Source organism: Mauremys reevesii, linkage group 6 (assembly GCF_016161935.1).
Source record: "Mauremys reevesii isolate NIE-2019 linkage group 6, ASM1616193v1, whole genome shotgun sequence".
NCBI classification, from domain to species: domain Eukaryota; kingdom Metazoa; phylum Chordata; order Testudines; family Geoemydidae; genus Mauremys; species Mauremys reevesii.
This window is the reverse complement of record NC_052628.1, coordinates 11,075,597-11,095,117: the sequence shown is the minus strand read 5'-3', so window position 1 is coordinate 11,095,117 and position 19,521 is coordinate 11,075,597. Positions and strand designations below refer to the sequence as shown.

The following is a 19,521-nucleotide window of genomic DNA, read 5'->3' as shown; positions in this document are numbered from 1 at the left end:
AAGAGCTTTTCAGTGAGAGGACTGAAGAAGAAAAAGAAAGAAAGAAGAGGGAGGAGTAACTTTATAACCTCCTGCAGCCTACTCATCCCAGGGTATTGCCTTTCAGTGTGTACCCAGGAACAGGCTGCCAAGCGGTTGTAAAAACTCCATTTATTATCTGTGCTGAACAAGGAGTCTTTTGCAGGGAATCTTGCACCAACATCTTATGTTTCCAGACACTTTCTATTCGCTGCACTGTCAAAATGGAACATGTGCAGGACTCCTGAGCCTGCAATGACTTTATGTTCAAATATTCTAATAAAGCAGGATGGTGCCTGGTCTACTTAAAGGTGGGCCTCCCACTACCACTAAGCATGTCTGACCAAGTTACCCACTCACCCCCCCTACACATCCCACCCAATCTCTTGCTCCTCATCCCCTCCCCCCAGCCCCCACCAGCTGCTGTCCCCTTCTCTCTGCAGAGCCAGGAGAATATGGGCAGGCCCCTTTGCTTCCTTGAGCTGTTGCTGCCTGGCGGCATGTGCACCTGCTCACTGACTCCAACAATGGCTTTGCCCTAACTGCCCCATTAGCGATGCACACAGGTTTCGAAGCAGATGATGCTTTCAGATGTAAAGTGCATCACAGCTTTCTCTCATCCCGCAGCCCCTATTCTTTAAGCCCCAGTGTCTTTGGTAGCAGTCTTTCCAACAGAAAGATTTGTTTGTTGTTCACCCAGTTTATCTCACTGCTGCTTAGTCTCTGATTGTCCTTCTGATTTGTTTTCTTAATTCTCTGCGCTGAGATCCCGTCTTCTCCCACGATCGACTTAAGCTTTCTGCTCTGTTCTATACTGCCTGACAGCAATAACTGGGGCAAGGGAAACGATTTGCTTACCAACCAGTCGAAGAAACTCTTTGAGACTACAATACCAATCAGCTCTGTTAAGCTGACACAATAATCAACTAGAAGACCTGTTGTGGGTACATCAGCTCCACAACCAAACGCAGAGGAAGTCAGAAGGAATTTCTAGCCCATGATCTAGCAACTCTGAAAACCAAAAAGCATTAAATAATAAAAAATAATAGTTTCACTTGCAAAGATCCTTTTCCGTTAACAATCTCAAGGCATCTTTACAAACGATTTTAGCCTCAACCCCTCAGTGAGGGGAGGGAGTTTCACCCTTGGGATCTGGAAAAAAACCAAGCTCACCAGGGTAATTTCTGAAGTCCCCATGGAATAAAGCCCGTTGGGGCCAATCTTGTTGGCACTGAGTGCCTTCTGAGGAGCCCCAGGAGTCCCCAGCGCTCATGAAAGCCAGTGGGAATTGAGAATGCTCGACATTCGTAGCTCTCCCGTCATTTGTGAGGTGCCTCGTGCAGTTCTGCTTCTCTAAGCCACCTGAGCTGCGGGGTGGATTAAGCTAAGTGAACTGCCAACTTGGATCTGAGGTGAAGGGAGAGGGGTAAAACCCTCCTTGCAATCCCTGTTTACACGGTAATGAATACCTCTTAGCCATATCTATTGTAGTAAGTATTACATTATCGAGCAGGACCTAGGCATTCAAGTGTGACTAAGTATCCAGCCTCCTGCTAGAGGAGATGGGTAAAATTTATAGCCTGTCTTCCCCAGGCCAGAACACAGGCCCCCAAGGGCCTTTAGAGAAAAAGGAAGCTTCCCTCCCCCGGCCCCCATCCAGCCAGAGGCAAGGGGACCAATTTATTATCTGGCCTGATAAACAGCCGAGAATCTCTGGACAGAACAAAGCCGAACGCAGCCTCTTGAGCAACATCTCAGCCACACACAAAGTATATGACCAGAGATTGAGTCCTGGAGAAACAGTGGGCTGGGGGAGGTGGGGGAGAGGGAGAGGAGGCCGCAGAGTAGAAGGGGGTTGGAGCAGGCAGGGGTAACAGAGAGGGACATTCCATCCACATTCCAGCTCAGCAATCCTGACTTCTTTTCTTCAGCGGCATCTGCACTCATGTCAGCTTATTACTGATTCGCCGCCACCCTTCCAGTCTGGGAGCAAAAGGGTCTGAGCCTCACAGTCTCACCCGCACCATCACCCACAGATATTTTCCAAACACTGGTTCATAATTCACCCTTGAGCCATGGCTTTGCTGCTCACTGAACGCTGAGAACACTTGAGAAACCCCAGGGGAGTTACCTGCAGTCCTAATTCTATTCACAATAATAGGTGCTTTCATGGAAACTTTTTATCCAGAGATCACAACACACTTTACAAATGCAAATTAATCCTCAACAGCAACCACTAGGAGTTTGGTAGATATTATTATCTGGATGGACAAACTAATGCACAGACAAGTTAGATGCCTTTCCTAAGGTCATCCAGTGAATCAGTGGCAGAGTCAGAAATAGAGCCCAGGAGTCCTGACTTCCACCCTGCTGTTCAGCTGCCAGGTGGAGAAAACAGATCAATGAATCAAGCTGTTCTTCTGCAAAAGCATCAACATCTGGAAAACAACAATGGTATGGGATGCAATGGAAAAGACTCTGATTTATGTTATTGTTTTACTTGTAAATGACCTGCTATAAAATCATAGAATCATAGAAGATTAGGGTTGGAAGAGACCTCAGGAGGTCATCCAGTCCAAGCCCCTGCTTGCATGAGCAAGAAGGAATTCCTACCAGGTGCATTAAACATTAGACTGGATTGCTCCTTGGGAAACATGGCAGAGGGAACAACTCTGCACCAGAAAAGGGTGGAAGAGATGACCTAATGCCCTTCCCCCTCTCTTTACAAGGATGCATCTTACAGTTTTCAGAATAGTCAACAGGGTCTGGGTTGATACACTCCTGTGACTCTGAACTTGACCAATAGGGTTGCTGCTTAATTTATTTGCATTAGTGGCAACTTAGATTTGTTGTTGTTGAAAGGACACTGCCTTTCCTGGCACTTTCATTTTTGCTATTGTATCCTAAATGTCCTCTCTCCCGCCCTTTTTCACTATTTGTAAATGAAGCACAAACTCTGATTTTTATCAATTTATTCAATACCTGGAAAGTTTGTATATATCCATCTCAGCTGACAGCTTGTTTGCAAACTATCTGCTCTGACTCTGACTTGGACTATTTCTTCTTCAGTATCTGTTGTATGTGACTGGACACCCAGAACTGTCTTCTTTTTTCCCTATTCTCTGGAATCCTTATGAACGAGGCAAGAACATACTCCGACATTTACTCTTGCCTGCATATGAATACAGGTGTTCACTCAAAGAACAGCCATTTCTTAATATTCATGTGAACAAAAACCCATCCACAAAGTTTCCAAGGAGCAGAGGCTCATGGCTGAACTGAAATTCAGAATTCACAAAAATGTCCGAAAATATTTCCTTCCACCGCCACCCCCACCATTTGCCCTGTTCTATTAGGGGACGGAGACTGGGAACTGTTCCCAGAAGCCGAAACAAAATAAACAGACCAAAACAAATGACCTGGGACAGTTTGAGCACAGTTTAACTAGTCTGAGGGAACACTTGCTGTTCCCTTAAAGAATTAAATCCCGAGGGACACAAGTCCTTTCAGCTGTAATTTCTCAGCTTGAGCTCCACTGAGTGAAGGGCAGGGGGAACAGTCAAATGAATAAGACCTAGATAGCCAAAGAATGTGACAAGACACAATTAAGTGTATCACCGTGAACGCTGAACAAAACCACTACAACATCTTCATAGGGATGATTTAAATGCCTCCTGCAACTGGAATGGCAGGATATTGCCTGCCCAATCACCTGCCTAACTAAGTGTCCAGCTGTGCATGCAAAATATCAGACTTTCAAACAATTCAGAGTAACTGACAGCTAATCAACATGCGGCTGGTTATTAACATAAACCAGGCTGTATGACCTTTCCTAGGTGTGCCCTTGTTGGCACGTGTTAAACAGCTCTGAAAAGAACCTTTCCCCCTTTGCTCAAAACGACGTCATTTGTAGCCCAAAAATGTGGAATAAGAACATGCATGCATCATACATGTGAACAACAAAAAGTCATCTGATTTACATATTGAACATACAATGCATATGAAGTAATATGAAAGTGCTCCCCACTCACAAATAGCACCACACATTTGATATCTGATAGGTAATACGACAATACTATCATATCTATAACACCTGTGCCCTTTCCCATCATGGGCAACATCACAAGGAGGAACTGTCAAGAGCCTGTATTTACTGATGATGTGACTCTGGATACAGCATGTGCAGCTGGATATGAACATTGTGGCTGGCTCCTCTTTCTATAATGGGCCAGACCAAAGCCAGAGATCTAAACAACTACAAATCTGGAGAAAGTACAGAGTGAGATTGAACTAAAACGTTGAGCTTGGGCCCATCTCAGGTAAGGTTTAATGTATAATTGAAGGTTCATCAACATAGTATCTGTTCATCAGTTATGCCACCAGTTTCAAAAGTGGCCTCTGATTTCAGGTGGAACACACACCTAGGACACTTTAAGATGCATCATTTTGGCTACCTACCATTTGAAATGCCTCATATGAATGACTGCTGCTCACGCAAAGGGAGGACTGAATCATCAGAACAGTGTCTCCTCGTTCGTCTGCAGGAATGGAATTTGGGCTCTGTAACCGGGTCCTCTGCTCGCCCCTCTTCCTGAGGCCCTCTGCTGCCTCAATAAAGCACAGAGAGGCTTCTCTTGCTGCAGCACCCATGGCTTTATTTACACAAGTTCCCCCCACCAGTGATACTATTTACAGAGTTTGCAGGCCTGACGATCTCCTCTCCTACATGGAGTCAGCCTGGAGACTGACCTTCCCCTGGCCATCCTCTTTCTTCTGACTGCCAGCCAGCCCCAGGCCCCCAGGTGCAGCCAGTTCTAAAGGCCACGCACCAGACATCTCCCCAGCCCCAATCTATTTCCCCTGATTGGGGCTGGCTGAGCAGGAGCTAATTAGGTGACTTTGCACCAGCACCCTGCTACAGGATCCTTTGCAGTTTTTTTTTTGTTTTTTTTTTTAACAAGACTCAGGGGTTTTTATTCGGTCTTTTAGTTGTGTATCGTACATTCATTTGCCTTTCCTGGCCCTGATCTTCCTCAGGTAGAATTCTAGTTCCTTGCCTTCCAGAATATAGCCGTCTGCTCGGCCACACTGTCCAGGTCTGGAGGCGATGCAAGCAAGCAGCTTTCCCTGCTGGAATTGTTCCTCCAGGAGGCCGCTGATCTTGGCGTTCTTCTTCCGCTCATCATATTTCTTCTGGATCTTCTTTGAACGCTTTTTGTTTAAGATTTCCTCCTCTTCAGGAGTCAGTTTAGCACCCTTCTTGCGTCCGAGAGGCAAGGCATAGTGGGCTACATACCACTGTCGGTATGGGGTACTGTCAACGAGAACGATGCAGTTCTTCACCAGGGTCTTTGTCCGCACCAGCTCATTGTTGGAAGCATTGTAGACCACATCAATGATTCTGGTCTTGCGGGTGCAGCACTCAGAGCCCCAAGAGAAGTTGCCAACATCCAAGCGCAGAGCACGATATTTCTTGTTACCACCACGAACCCTCACTGTGTGAATTCGGCGTGGGCCAATCTTGGTGTTGGCGGGAGGTCGCCCCAACTCATACTTCCTCTTCTTGTGGTAGGGCTTCCTTTTGCCCCCAGTCTTGCGACGCTTGTGCCAGTTGTCCCTAGAGATACCCATCCCGAGCGGCGCCGGATCCTTTGCAGTTGCTAGGCATCCCTTAGAGAGCTCCCATGGAGGTACTCAGCCAGGTCAGTTAAAAGGACCACAGCCTCAGGTGACGTGGCTGCAGGCCACATGTGCATTTCTGAGGAAAATGGCTGCAACATTCTAAATTTTGGAACATGCTCTGGATTGCATGGGACAACAAAGACAACACAGTTTACTCAGAAGGAGCCATGCACCTCAGAACACCCTATCCCACTTTATCCCCCTTGAAATTCAGAGCTATACATTTTCAGAATCAGACTGGTGGAAGATCATACACGCTCTCTTCCATTTCAGCTAATGGAGTGACAGAAAAGCCTCCAGTTCCTACCGGAGGGCATTCAGCTTAGAAAACATTAACGTGTAAAAATGTCTGTAGGCCAGAATAACTGAGTGCCAATATACATTTTTAATTTGAATAATATGCAGCATTTACCATAATTAGACAGCACATTACCACGATTAAGCCAGCACTAGGGATCAGAGTGGCAAGGAACATGACTCAATTCTAATGTCCGTATCGCTAAGAGATGTTTGTTGTTCTTGCCCATCAAGCGACTTTGTGCCCTGCCCTTTTGCTGCCAGAGTTTGAATTTGTCACTAGGGGAGGGGGGGAAGGGAATTTTCTTCAACAAGCAAACAAATCCATTAACGTGTTAAAAGGTTTGGAGTATACATGTAATAAACATTAAATACACTAGTAAAGTAGCACTGTAAGGGGGACATAGTTACACTAGATAACAAGATGTTCACATCATACTACGCTAGGGCACTCTGCGTGCCTTTCATTAATATCTTAACTTGCTTCCATTTATCATCAGAGCTAAGGAGTGGGAGTCAGGAGAAATGGTTTGTATTTGTAGCCATTACACTGGCGTGGGACTTTGGACAAGTCTCTTTATCTCTCCAGCCCTCACCTTGTTTATCTGTAAAATGGTCACAATCATACTGGCATTTATAAATTGAAAATTGCCTTTCTGGATATATATTCCATTACTCACTTCTTGGGTGAAATCCTGGCCAGTGGGAGATCTATCATTGGTTTCAATGAGGCCAGGATTTCACTCACTGTTTCTGCAAGCATTCCTGCCAGGAAACCCTTTGGCCGTGACATTGGTGAAAAGTGAGCACACAGGAAATCCTAACACAGCCACAGAGAATTCATTTGAAAATGGGAACATGGAAAAGGGGGCATTTTTTGCAGTATATTTTTTTATAAAGGCAGTGCCTTGGCTAAGTCAATTGTTTGAACATCATTAAAAGAACATAATTAAGTAGGAAATAATAAAATCAGATGCAAAATCCCTTTGTGTTCATACTTTCACTCACATGACTTTTGTTTCTCTTCGGAGATTATACACACCGATCTTTTTCTTCGTTCGGTTATGCTGCAAGGGCTATTCTAAAACACAACAGCTGCAGAATACTAACAAGGGTGGAATAAATGTGGTCATCTGAACTTCCTAGACAACGGTGATCACACAGCTTTCAGGCAGCAGGAATCCCTAATATAGCAGGCACACTTAAATGCATCCCAGCTTTGGAGATATTACCAGTTCCAGCAATATATTCTATAGTTAAAAGGGGGAATGCACTCAGGAACCAATAATCTCTGTAGCTGGGACTTTTCTTTTTTTTTTTTTTGCTCTGTTTGTACTGCACCTAGCACAATGGAATCCGAGCCCAGGGGTGGGGCTCTTATGTGCTATGGTAATACAAATACTAAATAATCATGAGAGAACTGCAGTGAACTTTTTAAGCATCTACACCGTATGTTAAAGAAATAAATTTATTCAGAATGGTAAGATGTTAACTGCATTAGTATGAATGGTGTTTATTACCACAATGCCTAATGGAGAATGGGGTCCCATTGTGCTGGGTACTGTACAAACACGAGAGCTCATCCCTGCCCCAAAGAGTTTATAGTCTAATTAGGCAAGACAGACAAAGGGAGGGGAAAGAGAGACAACATGTGAAGCAGTGTTAATGCAATGGCTGCAAATTTCATGTTAATCCTGCAATTTTATTTGTTTATTTATTTTTTTTCTTTTTTTTGATTTAGGCTTCTCATTTAAACCCTTCCGGTAGGGTTGTGTTATCAGGGGATTAGCGAGATGGAAAGACAAAGGAGAAGATGGGGTGAGAGGGGGTTGGAGCAAACGGCCAATCAGCACAGAGAGCAAATGAATGTTCAGAGTTAAATGTGCAGAAACAGGCTGATGACATCATCAGCGTCCGTGGGTCCCTGCTGCAACTGCTTTCTGCAGCTGCTCCTCAGGCATCAGCCACTGGCTGGCTCCTCCTTGTAGTTTCTTTCCCAAAGGCCAAGCGATTGTAGGGAACGTGTGTGACGGGGAGAAGGGGAAGGTTTACCTATGAGGTTATATATATTATCAAGGTAGTGGAGAGGGTTGGTCAGAGTTTAAGAGACACCATCAACTAATGTAGCCCAAGTGTGAGATTGGGGGAAGGAAGGGTGCAGGGAGGGTGGAATTTTCAATGGTATTCTGCTACCAATGAAGCCAGTGGGAGCTTTACCATGGCCTTTAATGGGAGTAGGATAATTTGAGCACTTCTGAAAACACCACGTATGGTGTATAGAAACTTGTCAGGTGATTTTTTTTATAGGCAACAGTTTGGTTCAATTTAAACCTTCTCCTTTACTTTTAGAAACCCAAATGCAATATTTTCATGGAAATTCAGTGGGATATGGGGAATCTAACTCTCTGATGTCTCCTTTGAAAATCTCAGTCTTTGTTAACAGAGTAAAGGGTGCAGTGGCAGATGGACAGACATACAGAAAGAATATAGTGCAAATCTATAAGATCCAGGAAATGACACTGACCAGTTTACTTAAAATGGAATGCAAAATAGGGAGGACAGAGATCAAATGTTGAGATGTAATTGAGTGAATATTTTAATAACCTAAGGTTCTAATAGTAACACAGGAAGGGAGCTCTTGAGTAACTATGTGGCTGAAATTTTCAAATTTAGACAGCAGAATCTATATTAGAGGATTTAGAGTCACATGTGCCTCTAAATCCCCTAGCTTGCTTTGAAAATTTCAACCATGATTGTTGTTACTTTTACATGCATGCTTCCATAGCAATATGACTCTGCAGAGAGCTCACTCAGTTGGCCATGTCTCAGAGGATCCCTGAGAAACCTTGCTAACTTGGGGCAGCAATGATTTTCCACAGGCTTCAAGGAAAATGACAACAATGAGCAAAAATCTCAGTCATCAGCTGAAGAATCCAAACTCTTCACCTACGGGTTTCTTGGTAACCTGCCTAATCTTATGCTCCAATTTTATCTAGGTCTTTCCCACCCCATGGGAGAAAAAAGAATCCCACACAATTCAGAGATGACCAGAGCCATCAACACATAATTCCTCTCTTTGGTTGTTGAGCACCTGCAATTCCCAACTGACTTCAATGAGAGCAGAAGTTGCTTGACATCCTGCAGGAGTGCTCCTCGCTGTACAGGAGATCAAGCCCTGTAAGCCTAACTCCGATAAAACTGGAAATCAATGGGAGCCGGGAGTGGGACTCCGAGAACACAAGGGGGCCCAAAAGCAGGAGAAAATCTCAAATGTGTTGCCAGGGCACGTGAGCCTCCCCCATGTGCTGGGTTCCACTCCCATTGCTGTCTAAATGCCATGCCCCGTTTCTCATCAGCAGCGGGACTTGAAGGGAACTTGCAAATGCACAGCCAGGTTAGTTCTCTCCCGGATGTCAGAACTTCAGAGTCCCGGCAGGGGCTCTCCGCAGTCCAGCTTCAGCTCTTGGAAGAAGAAGAGTGGATTTTGCCTCTGAATTGGAAGGGCTCAAACTCACATTCTCTCAGTGGTAAAAGCAATGTGCTCCCTACAACTGACTGGCTGCATGTAAAAATCAGGGGAGAGAGAACCAGCCTCCTTGCTGACATGCAGCTGGGGATCCAACACCGTATGCGGAGCTGATAGCAATGTTTCACGGGAGCAATGGTGAAGGAAGGCCACTACAAGCCATGGTGGAGTTCATGCACTCTCTCCTATTCTGTCATCCCACTAACCACTGATTGTACTGGTGTGACGGCAGCACTCATAAATCAAAGATCATGTCTCTCTAATCTAGTAAAACTCATTCTATCAAAGGTCAGATGCTTGAGACGCAATTAGCTGTGGCACTGGGACTCGGGACCCGCAGTCACCTGACGTGTGTGGAATATTAGGTAATGCAGTCCGGCCCATTGTCAGAAACATAATTACTCTTTATATATTCTTAGTGCGCTGTTTAATGACCCAGTGGAGCTTCCACCCAGTTCTCAGCCCACTATGTGGTTTGAGACCGATTAAAATATTTATTTCAGGTCCATTCCCAGATCCCCACATAATAGATCACTTTTAGAGTAACTAAAGGTTGTGGCCCATACTCCAAGGCTGTACATCTAAGGGGATGAAAAATATCAAGACTTGGCCTGCACCCTGGTCTACCTAATCTACAGAGAATGCAGCACGCGCAGGCGTGAACGTGAACGAGCTGAAAACTACTAAGCCTACCCGAATAACCCGCGCGACGCCGCGCCCCGCGAACTCGCGCTGCTCTCGAACTCGGCTCTCCTCAACTCCGGTGGCGGTGAGGAGACCGAGTCGGAGTTCGAGTTCGACTATCGTCTAGATCAGAGATCGAGCGATGAACTCAGACTCGAAGTCGCTCGCGCCGCCGTCGACCCGGACGGTAAGTATAGACGTGGCCTGAGTGTCTTTCTAAGTGATACATTCTTGCTCAACCACAAGCTACTGGGCTGGAGGCAAGAGTCACTGGGTGAAATTCAATGGCCTATGTTATTCAGGAGTAGGGTGACCAGATGTCCCGATTTCATAGGGACAGTCCCGATTTTGGGGTCTTTTTCTTATATAGGCTCCTATTACCCCCCACCCCTTGTCCCGATTTTTCACGTGTGCTGTCTGGTCACCCTATTCAGGAGGTGAGACAAGGGGATCATACTGATTCCTTCTGGCCTTATAATTTAAGAATCACTTGGGATGCAATGCAAGCCCCTTCACTAAACAGTAGATTTTAAACCCACGGAGGCTGTATGCAAATTTAGTGAATAGGGGGCATATATACCTTCCCCTCTCCCAATGGGTAACAAACCTGGCGCGTTTGGGTTATCAAGATGGCTTCACTTCTGACTGTCACTTTTTATGACAGACGCGCCCTGGGTTTTACTTTCCAGGGGAAAAAAAATAAAAGGCTGGATGAACTTCTGGGCACCTTGGGCATTGCCTTGGGCATCCTCGTGGCTTGGCAAGTCTTCAGAGCTCCTTAGTGTCTCTGCTCGGAGATAAACCGCAGCACAGCTATGCTCTCAGATAGAGCTATTCACACACTGTCAGGCCGAGCGCGCCTTCCAACTCCGGTGCTCCGTTAAAAATAGTTGTCGGTCCAAAACAAAACAAAACAAAAATAATTATTCATCTCCAATTGCCTTGGAGAGCTTTGTCCTTATTCACAGTCAAAAATCATGGGCTCAGTTCTAAATGAGGCTCTCACGCCTCTGGTGTCTCTTCTGGTGTCTCTTCTGCGGCAGAGGGACTCAGAAGACCTTTCTTCCTCCATAAGGGTGATATTGTGATAAGCCCTTTTGAAAGGGCCTATCACAAACGCAGCTCCTATGCCTGAGGGAACGGGGAGACTGCCCCGCCCCCCCTCCACACACACACCACTTTTGGGGCAGAGAGGAGGTGTAACCTTCAGGATTGTGCAAGTGAGAGAGTCTCCATTTGCATCACCAGGTTTATCAAGGGATTACATAATCCCACCGTGAGCTCTCCATAAAGCACTGCAGATGCCACTGCACCCCCCCTGGCTTGGGCTTGCGGCTAAAAAAGGCCATTCTTAGGCCCTCTCTTTCAGGAAGGAGAATCAGGTCTCCCTGGCCCAGTACAGTCATCAGTAGATTTCTATCCTGTCATATCTTTTTCTCTAACTGGCTGCCTGATTTGGTAGCAGGCCACTCAGAAGGGCAGCAACTGCGCTATTGTCACAGCGTATCACATCTTTCCCCATCACCAAACTGTAACCAGTATATATATAAAAAAGGTATAGCTGAGAACCTACTAGTCTTGACAGCAGCAAGGAACTGATGGATTTAAATAACACTCGCAAGTTTAATTATTCACCTGAAAAAGAACCCAAAGCTATGTCTAAGACAGGTACTACCTGGATCAGATCCTCAGCTGGTGTAAATTGATGTATCTCCATTGGCTTGTGTGGATCTACACTGATTTATGCTAGCTGAAGGCCTGGGACACCTGATCTCAGGAAGGGCTATCCGAGTAATTATAAATCCCCTTTTAAGGGCCTGATCCCAAGCTCATTGAGGTCAACCGAAAGACTGCCACTGATATCAATGGGCTTCGGACCGGGTCTTAAATGCACAATCTTAGCAAAAGAGAGAGCAAGTGCTCATGAATCTAAAATGAGCATCTGTGCAGAAACAATGTAAGAAATCTGTCCCTCCGAACAGCACATTCTGTCCTGGTTATTAGATGCAATCCTGTGTACATTACTCCACAATCTATATTTAGCCCCTGATGTAACTAAAGTCAATAGTATTCCATTAGAGCAGCTGCTACTAACTCCTGAATAGGCTTCACTACCCAAACTCCACCTACTCATGTCAAAAGTCTGGACATATACAGCTACAAAACCTTCATGTGTTTATATACAAAGGGGCACAGTTTTGAATAGAAAATATATGACTGTTAACATAGTTTAATGGTCTGTTATATAACAAGGCGGCATTTTTAAAACATTCGTTGATTCTTCTTGTCTGGGGGGCTTGTTTAAATGCCTTAAGTTTCACCACAAGTAAATTTTGGCCTTTTCCTTTTTAGGGTATGTTCTTGCACTGAAGCATTCCTTATCTCTCTAGCTTTTTGATTGATTCTGTAGAGCGTTTTATAGTATTCTCCCAGAAGGAAACTATATGTGAAAAAGAATGATCTACGCACAAGGTTTGCAAGAAGTTTAGGTCTTAATTGTAAATGTGCTTTTTTAAAGAGGCTTTCACTAAATGCAATATGAATATTAATTTTTATTTTAAAAAAACACTAGTGAAAACAGTTTGGGTGTTATTTAAACTTTCCCATGAAACATTAGAAATCCCAGTGCAATAGCAAATTGCTGGAGAAACGGATCGTCTTAATTTCACTGCCAGAAGTGAAGGAAGAGCAGAAATTCAAAAAAAAATTGCAACGATGATGAAAAAGTTAAGGGCACAATCCCACAAAATCTTACTCATGGGAGTAATTCTAATACACACAAGTCATCATATCAGCTTCATTCAGATCTAGAATTCTATCCCTCTGTCCATATCTGTAAGTGTCTGTACCGGACTAATCATTTCAGTATGTGAGCATCTTACAAAAATTGCATTAAGATAAACAAATAATCTAAGTATAAACAAATCTCAAAAAGTGCTCAGAATCAGACCCTAGGTTAGTATCAACTATATTTAGCCGTTATGACTGCCGTTAGGCATGGCAAAAGTGTCTGGCTGATTGTTGGCTCATATTAACACTTCTGAATAATACAAAATTATCTTCCAAAAATAGTTTATGTTCAGAAGCACAAAATGATGACTCAAGGTGTTGGCAGACACCTTCCCCTCTAGATTACTGGTTTAAATCTAACTTCAGTCGGTAACCAGAGTTTATTACCAGCTGACAGGTATTTAATGGTGTCTGTAGAATAAGTAGATCGTTCCTGTCTTTGTAAAAATAAAAAGCAACCAGCATAGTTAATTAAACTAATTGGGATTCTTATTGGCAATCTCGGGGAGGTCATGGATTGAATGCAAAGGCTTCAGTATGTCTACAGGCCTGGATATGTCACAAGCAGTGCTAGCTGCACTAGTAGATGATCTCCTTAAGGGCTATGGACAGTCCAGCTCCCCCAGGTCTCTTCAGTGCCTTTGAAATGTGCCTGTCTGTGAAACTCACTGGGCACTGGTGTAACCATGCCCAAATAGTTCCACTTACTCCTCTCAGACAGATCTCAGAGGGTCATCTTGGGTAGCTCCTGCTCCTCAACAAAAGCCCTAACCTGCAGTCTCTCCCATGGCTCAATATTTGAGTCTCTAACCACCAGTGGATATTACAAGACACTTTTGTGTTCTGAGAGCAGCAATACCATGCATGGTACATGGCTATTCATATACATCATTCTCACCTGAGCGGGCAAAGCTAGTATCCCATTTTCCTGATGCAACGGCAAGGTCAGCTTTATTTCAGACAAGACGGTGAACCAGGGATATATTTACAAGCCCTACTAGGACCTGGACCTGTTCCTCTCGCAGTTGAGGGCATTTGCTTGACCATCTGAGAAGCGTGTACGCTGGAAGTCGTACTCAAATCTGCTCTATTCCTGAATATCCAAGGTCACAAGGCCAGAAATCCGCCTTCTACTGGTAAGGATAAAGTGCCTGCTATCCACAAAGAGCTGGAGACACTCTCCTCTCACACACTCCACCTAGAGCTGACCATGGAAGCCATGCACTCCAGCTCATCCGGAGCACTTGGATAACCAGTAGAGGATCGAGAAGATGAAAACACCACACACATTTGCTCTGCACTGTGCACTGGTTCTCTCTTGAATATTAAATCCAACTGGAGGTCCTCAACTTTCCTTTCAAAGTTCTCAGCATGCTATGCCCCCTGTTACCTGAAGCCCCGCCTTTCCCTTCACGCCTCGATTAGTGTGGTCAACAGGAATGTTGCAGCTGATGACATCCAGCCTGGAAATAGCCGGAGACAAGACATTCTTAGTGATGGGTTGCTGGCTGTGGACTTCAGGAGCTTAGGCTGACCAAAATGTCTTACCCTTCTTCAGAGCACAAGTCAAGACTCATCTGTTTTCACAAGATTTTCTCAACAGCCATCTGGCCGGTAAACTGTTATCGCCCTGATGTTGGTGGGTGACTACATCAAGAACAACCCCCATGAGGTGGAGCAGAGATTATGAGACTATAGTCAAGTAGGATCAAAAGGGGCTAAAACACTCTTGGATTTGCCATCTAGTGATGAAGGTGATTTGTGCACAATATAAATGGGATTAGATCAGGGAGAAAAAAACAGCTACCTTTTTACCTCTACAAGGTGTCCTTCCAGAACAGGGCTGAAATGCACTGATATGGGGAAACTCACACTGCTGGAGCTGCTGTTTTCTAGATAGAGGACTTCAGTCTCCAGGGATGTCAAGCCTGCAATTTCTACCAGCACTAAATTCACTCAAAAAAAAAAAAAAAGGCAAGGGGGTGGGGGAGTTAGAGGTGGAGAAAATCTGTAGAATGGCTCCCACTAACTGGTCGTGCCCCCAATAGATTATGATGGTTTTAGACGTGCAGAACTGCCACGGTTAACAATTCAGGGTCAAAGCAAGTGCTTAGATACCAGGGTGATTAGTGCAATAGAAGAGTCTGATCAAAAGAGAAGAAATATCTTATTTGAGGTGAAAAGCCTCATTACAAGTAAATGGACCTAATTCATCCCTGATGTCACTCTGCAGAAGTCCGTGGAGTTACCCCAGGAATGAGCCAAAGGGAACTACTTGAACAAGTAACATATCTTAGGGCTGGCCCTTAAAAGCTACTACATAGAAAATACTATCTTGGCACTTGATCTTTTCAGGGCAAAAGAGAGTGTGAGCTGAGGGCACCAGACAGGACTGCAGCCCTCGAAGTATCCACAAATACTGCTCATGCTGAACAAATGTTTTATAGGCTGTCACATGTCATCATGAATCAACATTGTTTTCTCCCATTTTACGAACAGCAAGGTCAATAAAGAGGTCAATTTATTTATTTAAAAGAAAAAAAAATACTCCAGCCCTTGTTGACACTGGCAAAAGTGAGTCATCCTGACCTACTGCGAACCTTGCAAGAAGATGGTTTTTTTCCAGTCTTAGGAAATCAGCATTCCCCTTGCAAGAAGCTGTCCTTTTGAAATGACTGAGAGTACTAAAAAGCTGGGCTTCACCGAGAATATGTGGCAGTGAATTAGTGGCCCTCAGGTGTCAGTATACAGGCCAGTGAATTAAATTAAGCTCTTTGCCTCTGGTCTGATGTAGCAGAACTAATGCAGTCACGCCTCAGTTCTGCAGCTTCCTAAACGTGGGCATAGCTGCCACAGCAAAGGGAACCTGGTTTTCGTTCCACTGGGACGTTGGCTGGAGTCAGCGAGTAACCCTCAGAACCATGACATAACGTCTGAAACGATGGCAAGGAGGAGGAATAGCCTGCCCAGGCATCTCCAGTTCCAATCTTAAAGCCATTAGATGGGTAATCAAGCACGATGATGTTTAAATGCCATCTGAGGACGCACCCCACTAGCAGACAAAATTAACCAATGCAGCAACAGTAACCCTCTCTCAAAACTGGAAGCAGTGTAAATATTAACCATGATCGGGAATGATTAGTGAATTATCATTTGCAATCGAGTTGCATAATGCAAAGCATCTGTGGCTTAGGAAAAGTACTGGTTGCTGTATCATTGTGTTGTAAAAAGCAAAACAGAAAAAGGAGGGCAAAGGGGACATTGTTTGATGGAGCTAAGAACTAGAATGCAACCTGGACTTCTGTAATGCCAGAGGTGCATCCTAAAGGGCACTTGTAAATTCCTGTAACTTACTGCGTTAATCTTCAGAGATCTGGGGATCTATTTACATGCACAAAAGTGCATGCAAAACTGTGTGCTTAATTTGTGCAATTAGCAGGATTGTGCATGCAAATTTGAACCACTGTATATTCAGACGGATTGTTATATGATCATTGTAACTGCCCACACAAATTCAGTATACAATTACACACATGCTGCTTCTCCTTTAGCTTAACTAGCAGGGGACTGAGCTTCGGAGCAGGCAGACGTGAATTTTATTCCCACTAATACTATGCACTCCCAATCAACTAATAAATACTCTGAACTTGTCTACAGCACCTTTTACACAAGGCTCTCAAGACACTTTAAAATATTAAACCTCCCAATACACCTGTGCGGGGGATTAAAAGTTTCTTACCAAGTTTATAAAAGGGCAAACTAAGACACAGTAGAATATAAGACCAACATTTTCAAACCTGGGTGCTGGAAATTACCAATGAAGTTAATGATAGCTCAGGGTGTCCAACATGTCTGAAAATTCACCTACGAATTCAGATGGCTAAATATTGATGTATGTATTCAATTTAGACACTTACGTTTCAAAATTTTGGCCTTATTGACTTGACTAAGGTCAGAGAGTAGGGCAGAGGCAGACTTGAGAATAGATCCCATGAGCAATGGTTTCCAACGTGTGTGCTAACCACTAAACAACACTATAGGAAGAATCAGGAACAACTGAAAACCAAATGTGGACACAAGGACTGGCACAGCCATCTCCTTGAAAGAAGGATGGGTGGTGGGAAAGGGCTGTGATTGACACTAATATCAATCAGGGCAACAGGGAAGTAGTCATCTGTGGTGGAAGTATTTTCACCAACCACAATGCCTGCACATTGGACCTCATTTGTTTCATCTTTTTCATTCCTTTTGGAAACACAAGCACTAGCAGCTGAGTAACTGACTTCTTTTACATTCGGACAGATCCATAACTGCTCCTGCTTTTCTAGTTAAGCATTAACGTTTAGCGAGATCAGCCTGCAACTGCTCGTTGGTGTGCAATGCTCCAGCTAATTAATACATCACCAGGAGAGCCCGCCACAGAAAGGAGATTGAGCAAGTGGATTCCAGAGGCATTTCTCAGCCCTTCAGTAAATCAAAAATAAAAATGTGTGTGTCTATCTGTCGAAAAATGCTTAGCCTACACCATGCAAACATCCTTCTTTAAACTGGAAAACCCCTGAAGAAGTGCAGCTCATAATGGGAGGAGTCTGATAGAGACAGACATACAGACATTGATGCAAGCATTGTGAAAACATATCCACAGCCAGAAATATACACAGCACTTAGCATTTTCCAAGCATATCGGAAGCATTAACTAATTTATCCTCACAGGACTCCCATGCAGTAGGGGCCTGATCTAGCCATTGATGTTAACAGCAAAACTTCCTTTGATGTTAACGATGCAAGATCATGCTCTAGATCAGGGATTCTCAAACTTCATTGCACCACGACCTCCCCTCAGACAACAAAAATTACTTCATGACCCCAGGAAAGGGGACTGAAGCCTGAGCCCGTCCAAGCCCCACTGCCCTGGGTGGGCGGCAGGGCCGGCTTTAGGACCCACGGGGCCTGACTGGAATACTCCGCGGCGGTCCGGGCTTCGGCGACACTTCGGCAGCGGGGGATCCGCTCCAGGTTTTCTGCGGCACCGAAGGACCCCCCGCCGCCGAAATGCCGCCAAAGACCCCCGGAGCGGGACCCCCTTAGGCGCGGGGCCCGATTCTGGGGAATCGGGTGAATCGGCTTAAAGCCGGCCCTGGTGGGTGGGCCCCACCACTCTGGGCAGTGGAACCAAAGCTGAAGCTCAAGGGCTTCAGCCCCAGGCAGGGGTCTGCAACTGCGTCCCACCGCCCAGGGCCGAAGCCCTCAGAGGCTTTGGCTTTGGTCCTGGGTAGTGGGGCTCAGGCTCCAGCCCTGGGTCCCAGCAAGTCTAAGCCAGCCCTGGTGACCCCATTCAAACAGTCTGAGAACCACTGCTCTAGATAACCATTATAACCTCCATTTTACAGATGGAGAACAGAGAAACACAGGAACGGCCATAGTGGGTCAGACCAGTTGTTCATATAGCCCAGTATCCTGTCTTCTGACAGCAGCCGGTATCAGATGCTTTAGAGGAACAAACCGAACAGGGCAATTTATCGAGTGATCCATCCCCAGCGTCTAGCAAATGGAGAAGAGTTTACCTGATCTATTCACGGCTGCCAAAGAGATCAGTGACATAAATGAGGGGTGTATGCAGCACAACTGCCTCATTGCACATCAAAATGTGAGATTTCTGAGCACAAGTTAAGAGCCAGTCTTTCTTCTGAGTAGTTCTTAGCCGTATTTCCAGTCTGTTCAAACCTGTGCCTTAGGACAACTGGCTAGTTTCACCATATGATAATGGACACATAATTTTCCCCCAAACAATGTAATTCCTATCAGATGTTTATCTATCTTTGGTCCTCTAATAGCTCAAAATGCAATGAAGGAAAACGCAGACCATGCAAACTGTTCACCATTCCATTCGGGAAGCCAGCTCAGTGCGAGGTGGTAACCCTGGTGGGAAATGTTACACTGTATCTTACTAGAATGAATCAACACAGTTAGCAACTTCATTGCTGCAAGAATGAAAGATTTCCATTGCTGCTCATTGAGTGTCCAGAGATCAAACCAAAACTGTTCTCTGCTGCCTTTCTTTGCTGTTTAAGTGACAGCAGATATAGGATGCCACTTTGTTAGCATAAGACAGTGGAGGTGGGCTTGGGGAAGGAAGTGACAGAGAGAGGAAAGTACGTTGTGTGACATGGAAGAGCTCAGAGAAATGCTTCAGAGGTGCACAAGACTCAGTGTAAGACGTAATCTTTACAATCTACCCTGTAAGCAGCATCTTTTATGGCAGTGAGTGTGTGAGGAAAAATAAAGTTATAACAGGTGGGGAAACAGGAAGAGAAGTATTTAAAAATTCAAGTGCAATTAATTACATTATATAATAAAATAATACCTTTGCTCAAATGCAATTTTATATATAAAAATCATTATCTATTTCAGGTGCTTCATGGCTATAGTACCTGTGTGTCAAACTATCTTTGATGCATTTATCCCCACAACACCCCTGTGAGGTAGCACAGTGCTATTATCCCCATTTTACAGACAGGAACTGA

At 44.7% G+C, this 19,521-nt stretch overlaps 2 protein-coding genes across 7 annotated transcripts in view; both read right to left on the bottom strand.

The window, feature by feature from the left end:
• SETBP1 (SET binding protein 1) overlaps positions 1-19,521 on the bottom strand; it is a 326,031-nt gene that overhangs the window by 212,841 nt on the left and 93,669 nt on the right. Inside the window, exon 1 of one of the 6 annotated variants that reach the window (XM_039543814.1) lies at positions 4,477-4,730. The exons of the other annotated variants lie outside the window; for them this stretch is intronic. Within the exon in view, the coding sequence (XP_039399748.1) occupies positions 4,477-4,668 (192 nt within the window). The 5' untranslated portion in view covers positions 4,669-4,730. Of the gene's footprint in view, positions 1-4,476; positions 4,731-19,521 lie in introns of those variants that run through there. 6 annotated transcript variants of the gene reach the window in all.
• On the bottom strand, positions 4,963-5,661 carry LOC120407775 (40S ribosomal protein S8-like). The gene has a single exon (XM_039543822.1). It carries the CDS (start codon positions 5,647-5,649, stop codon positions 5,023-5,025), a length of 627 nt encoding a protein of 208 aa, XP_039399756.1. The 5' UTR covers positions 5,650-5,661; the 3' UTR covers positions 4,963-5,022.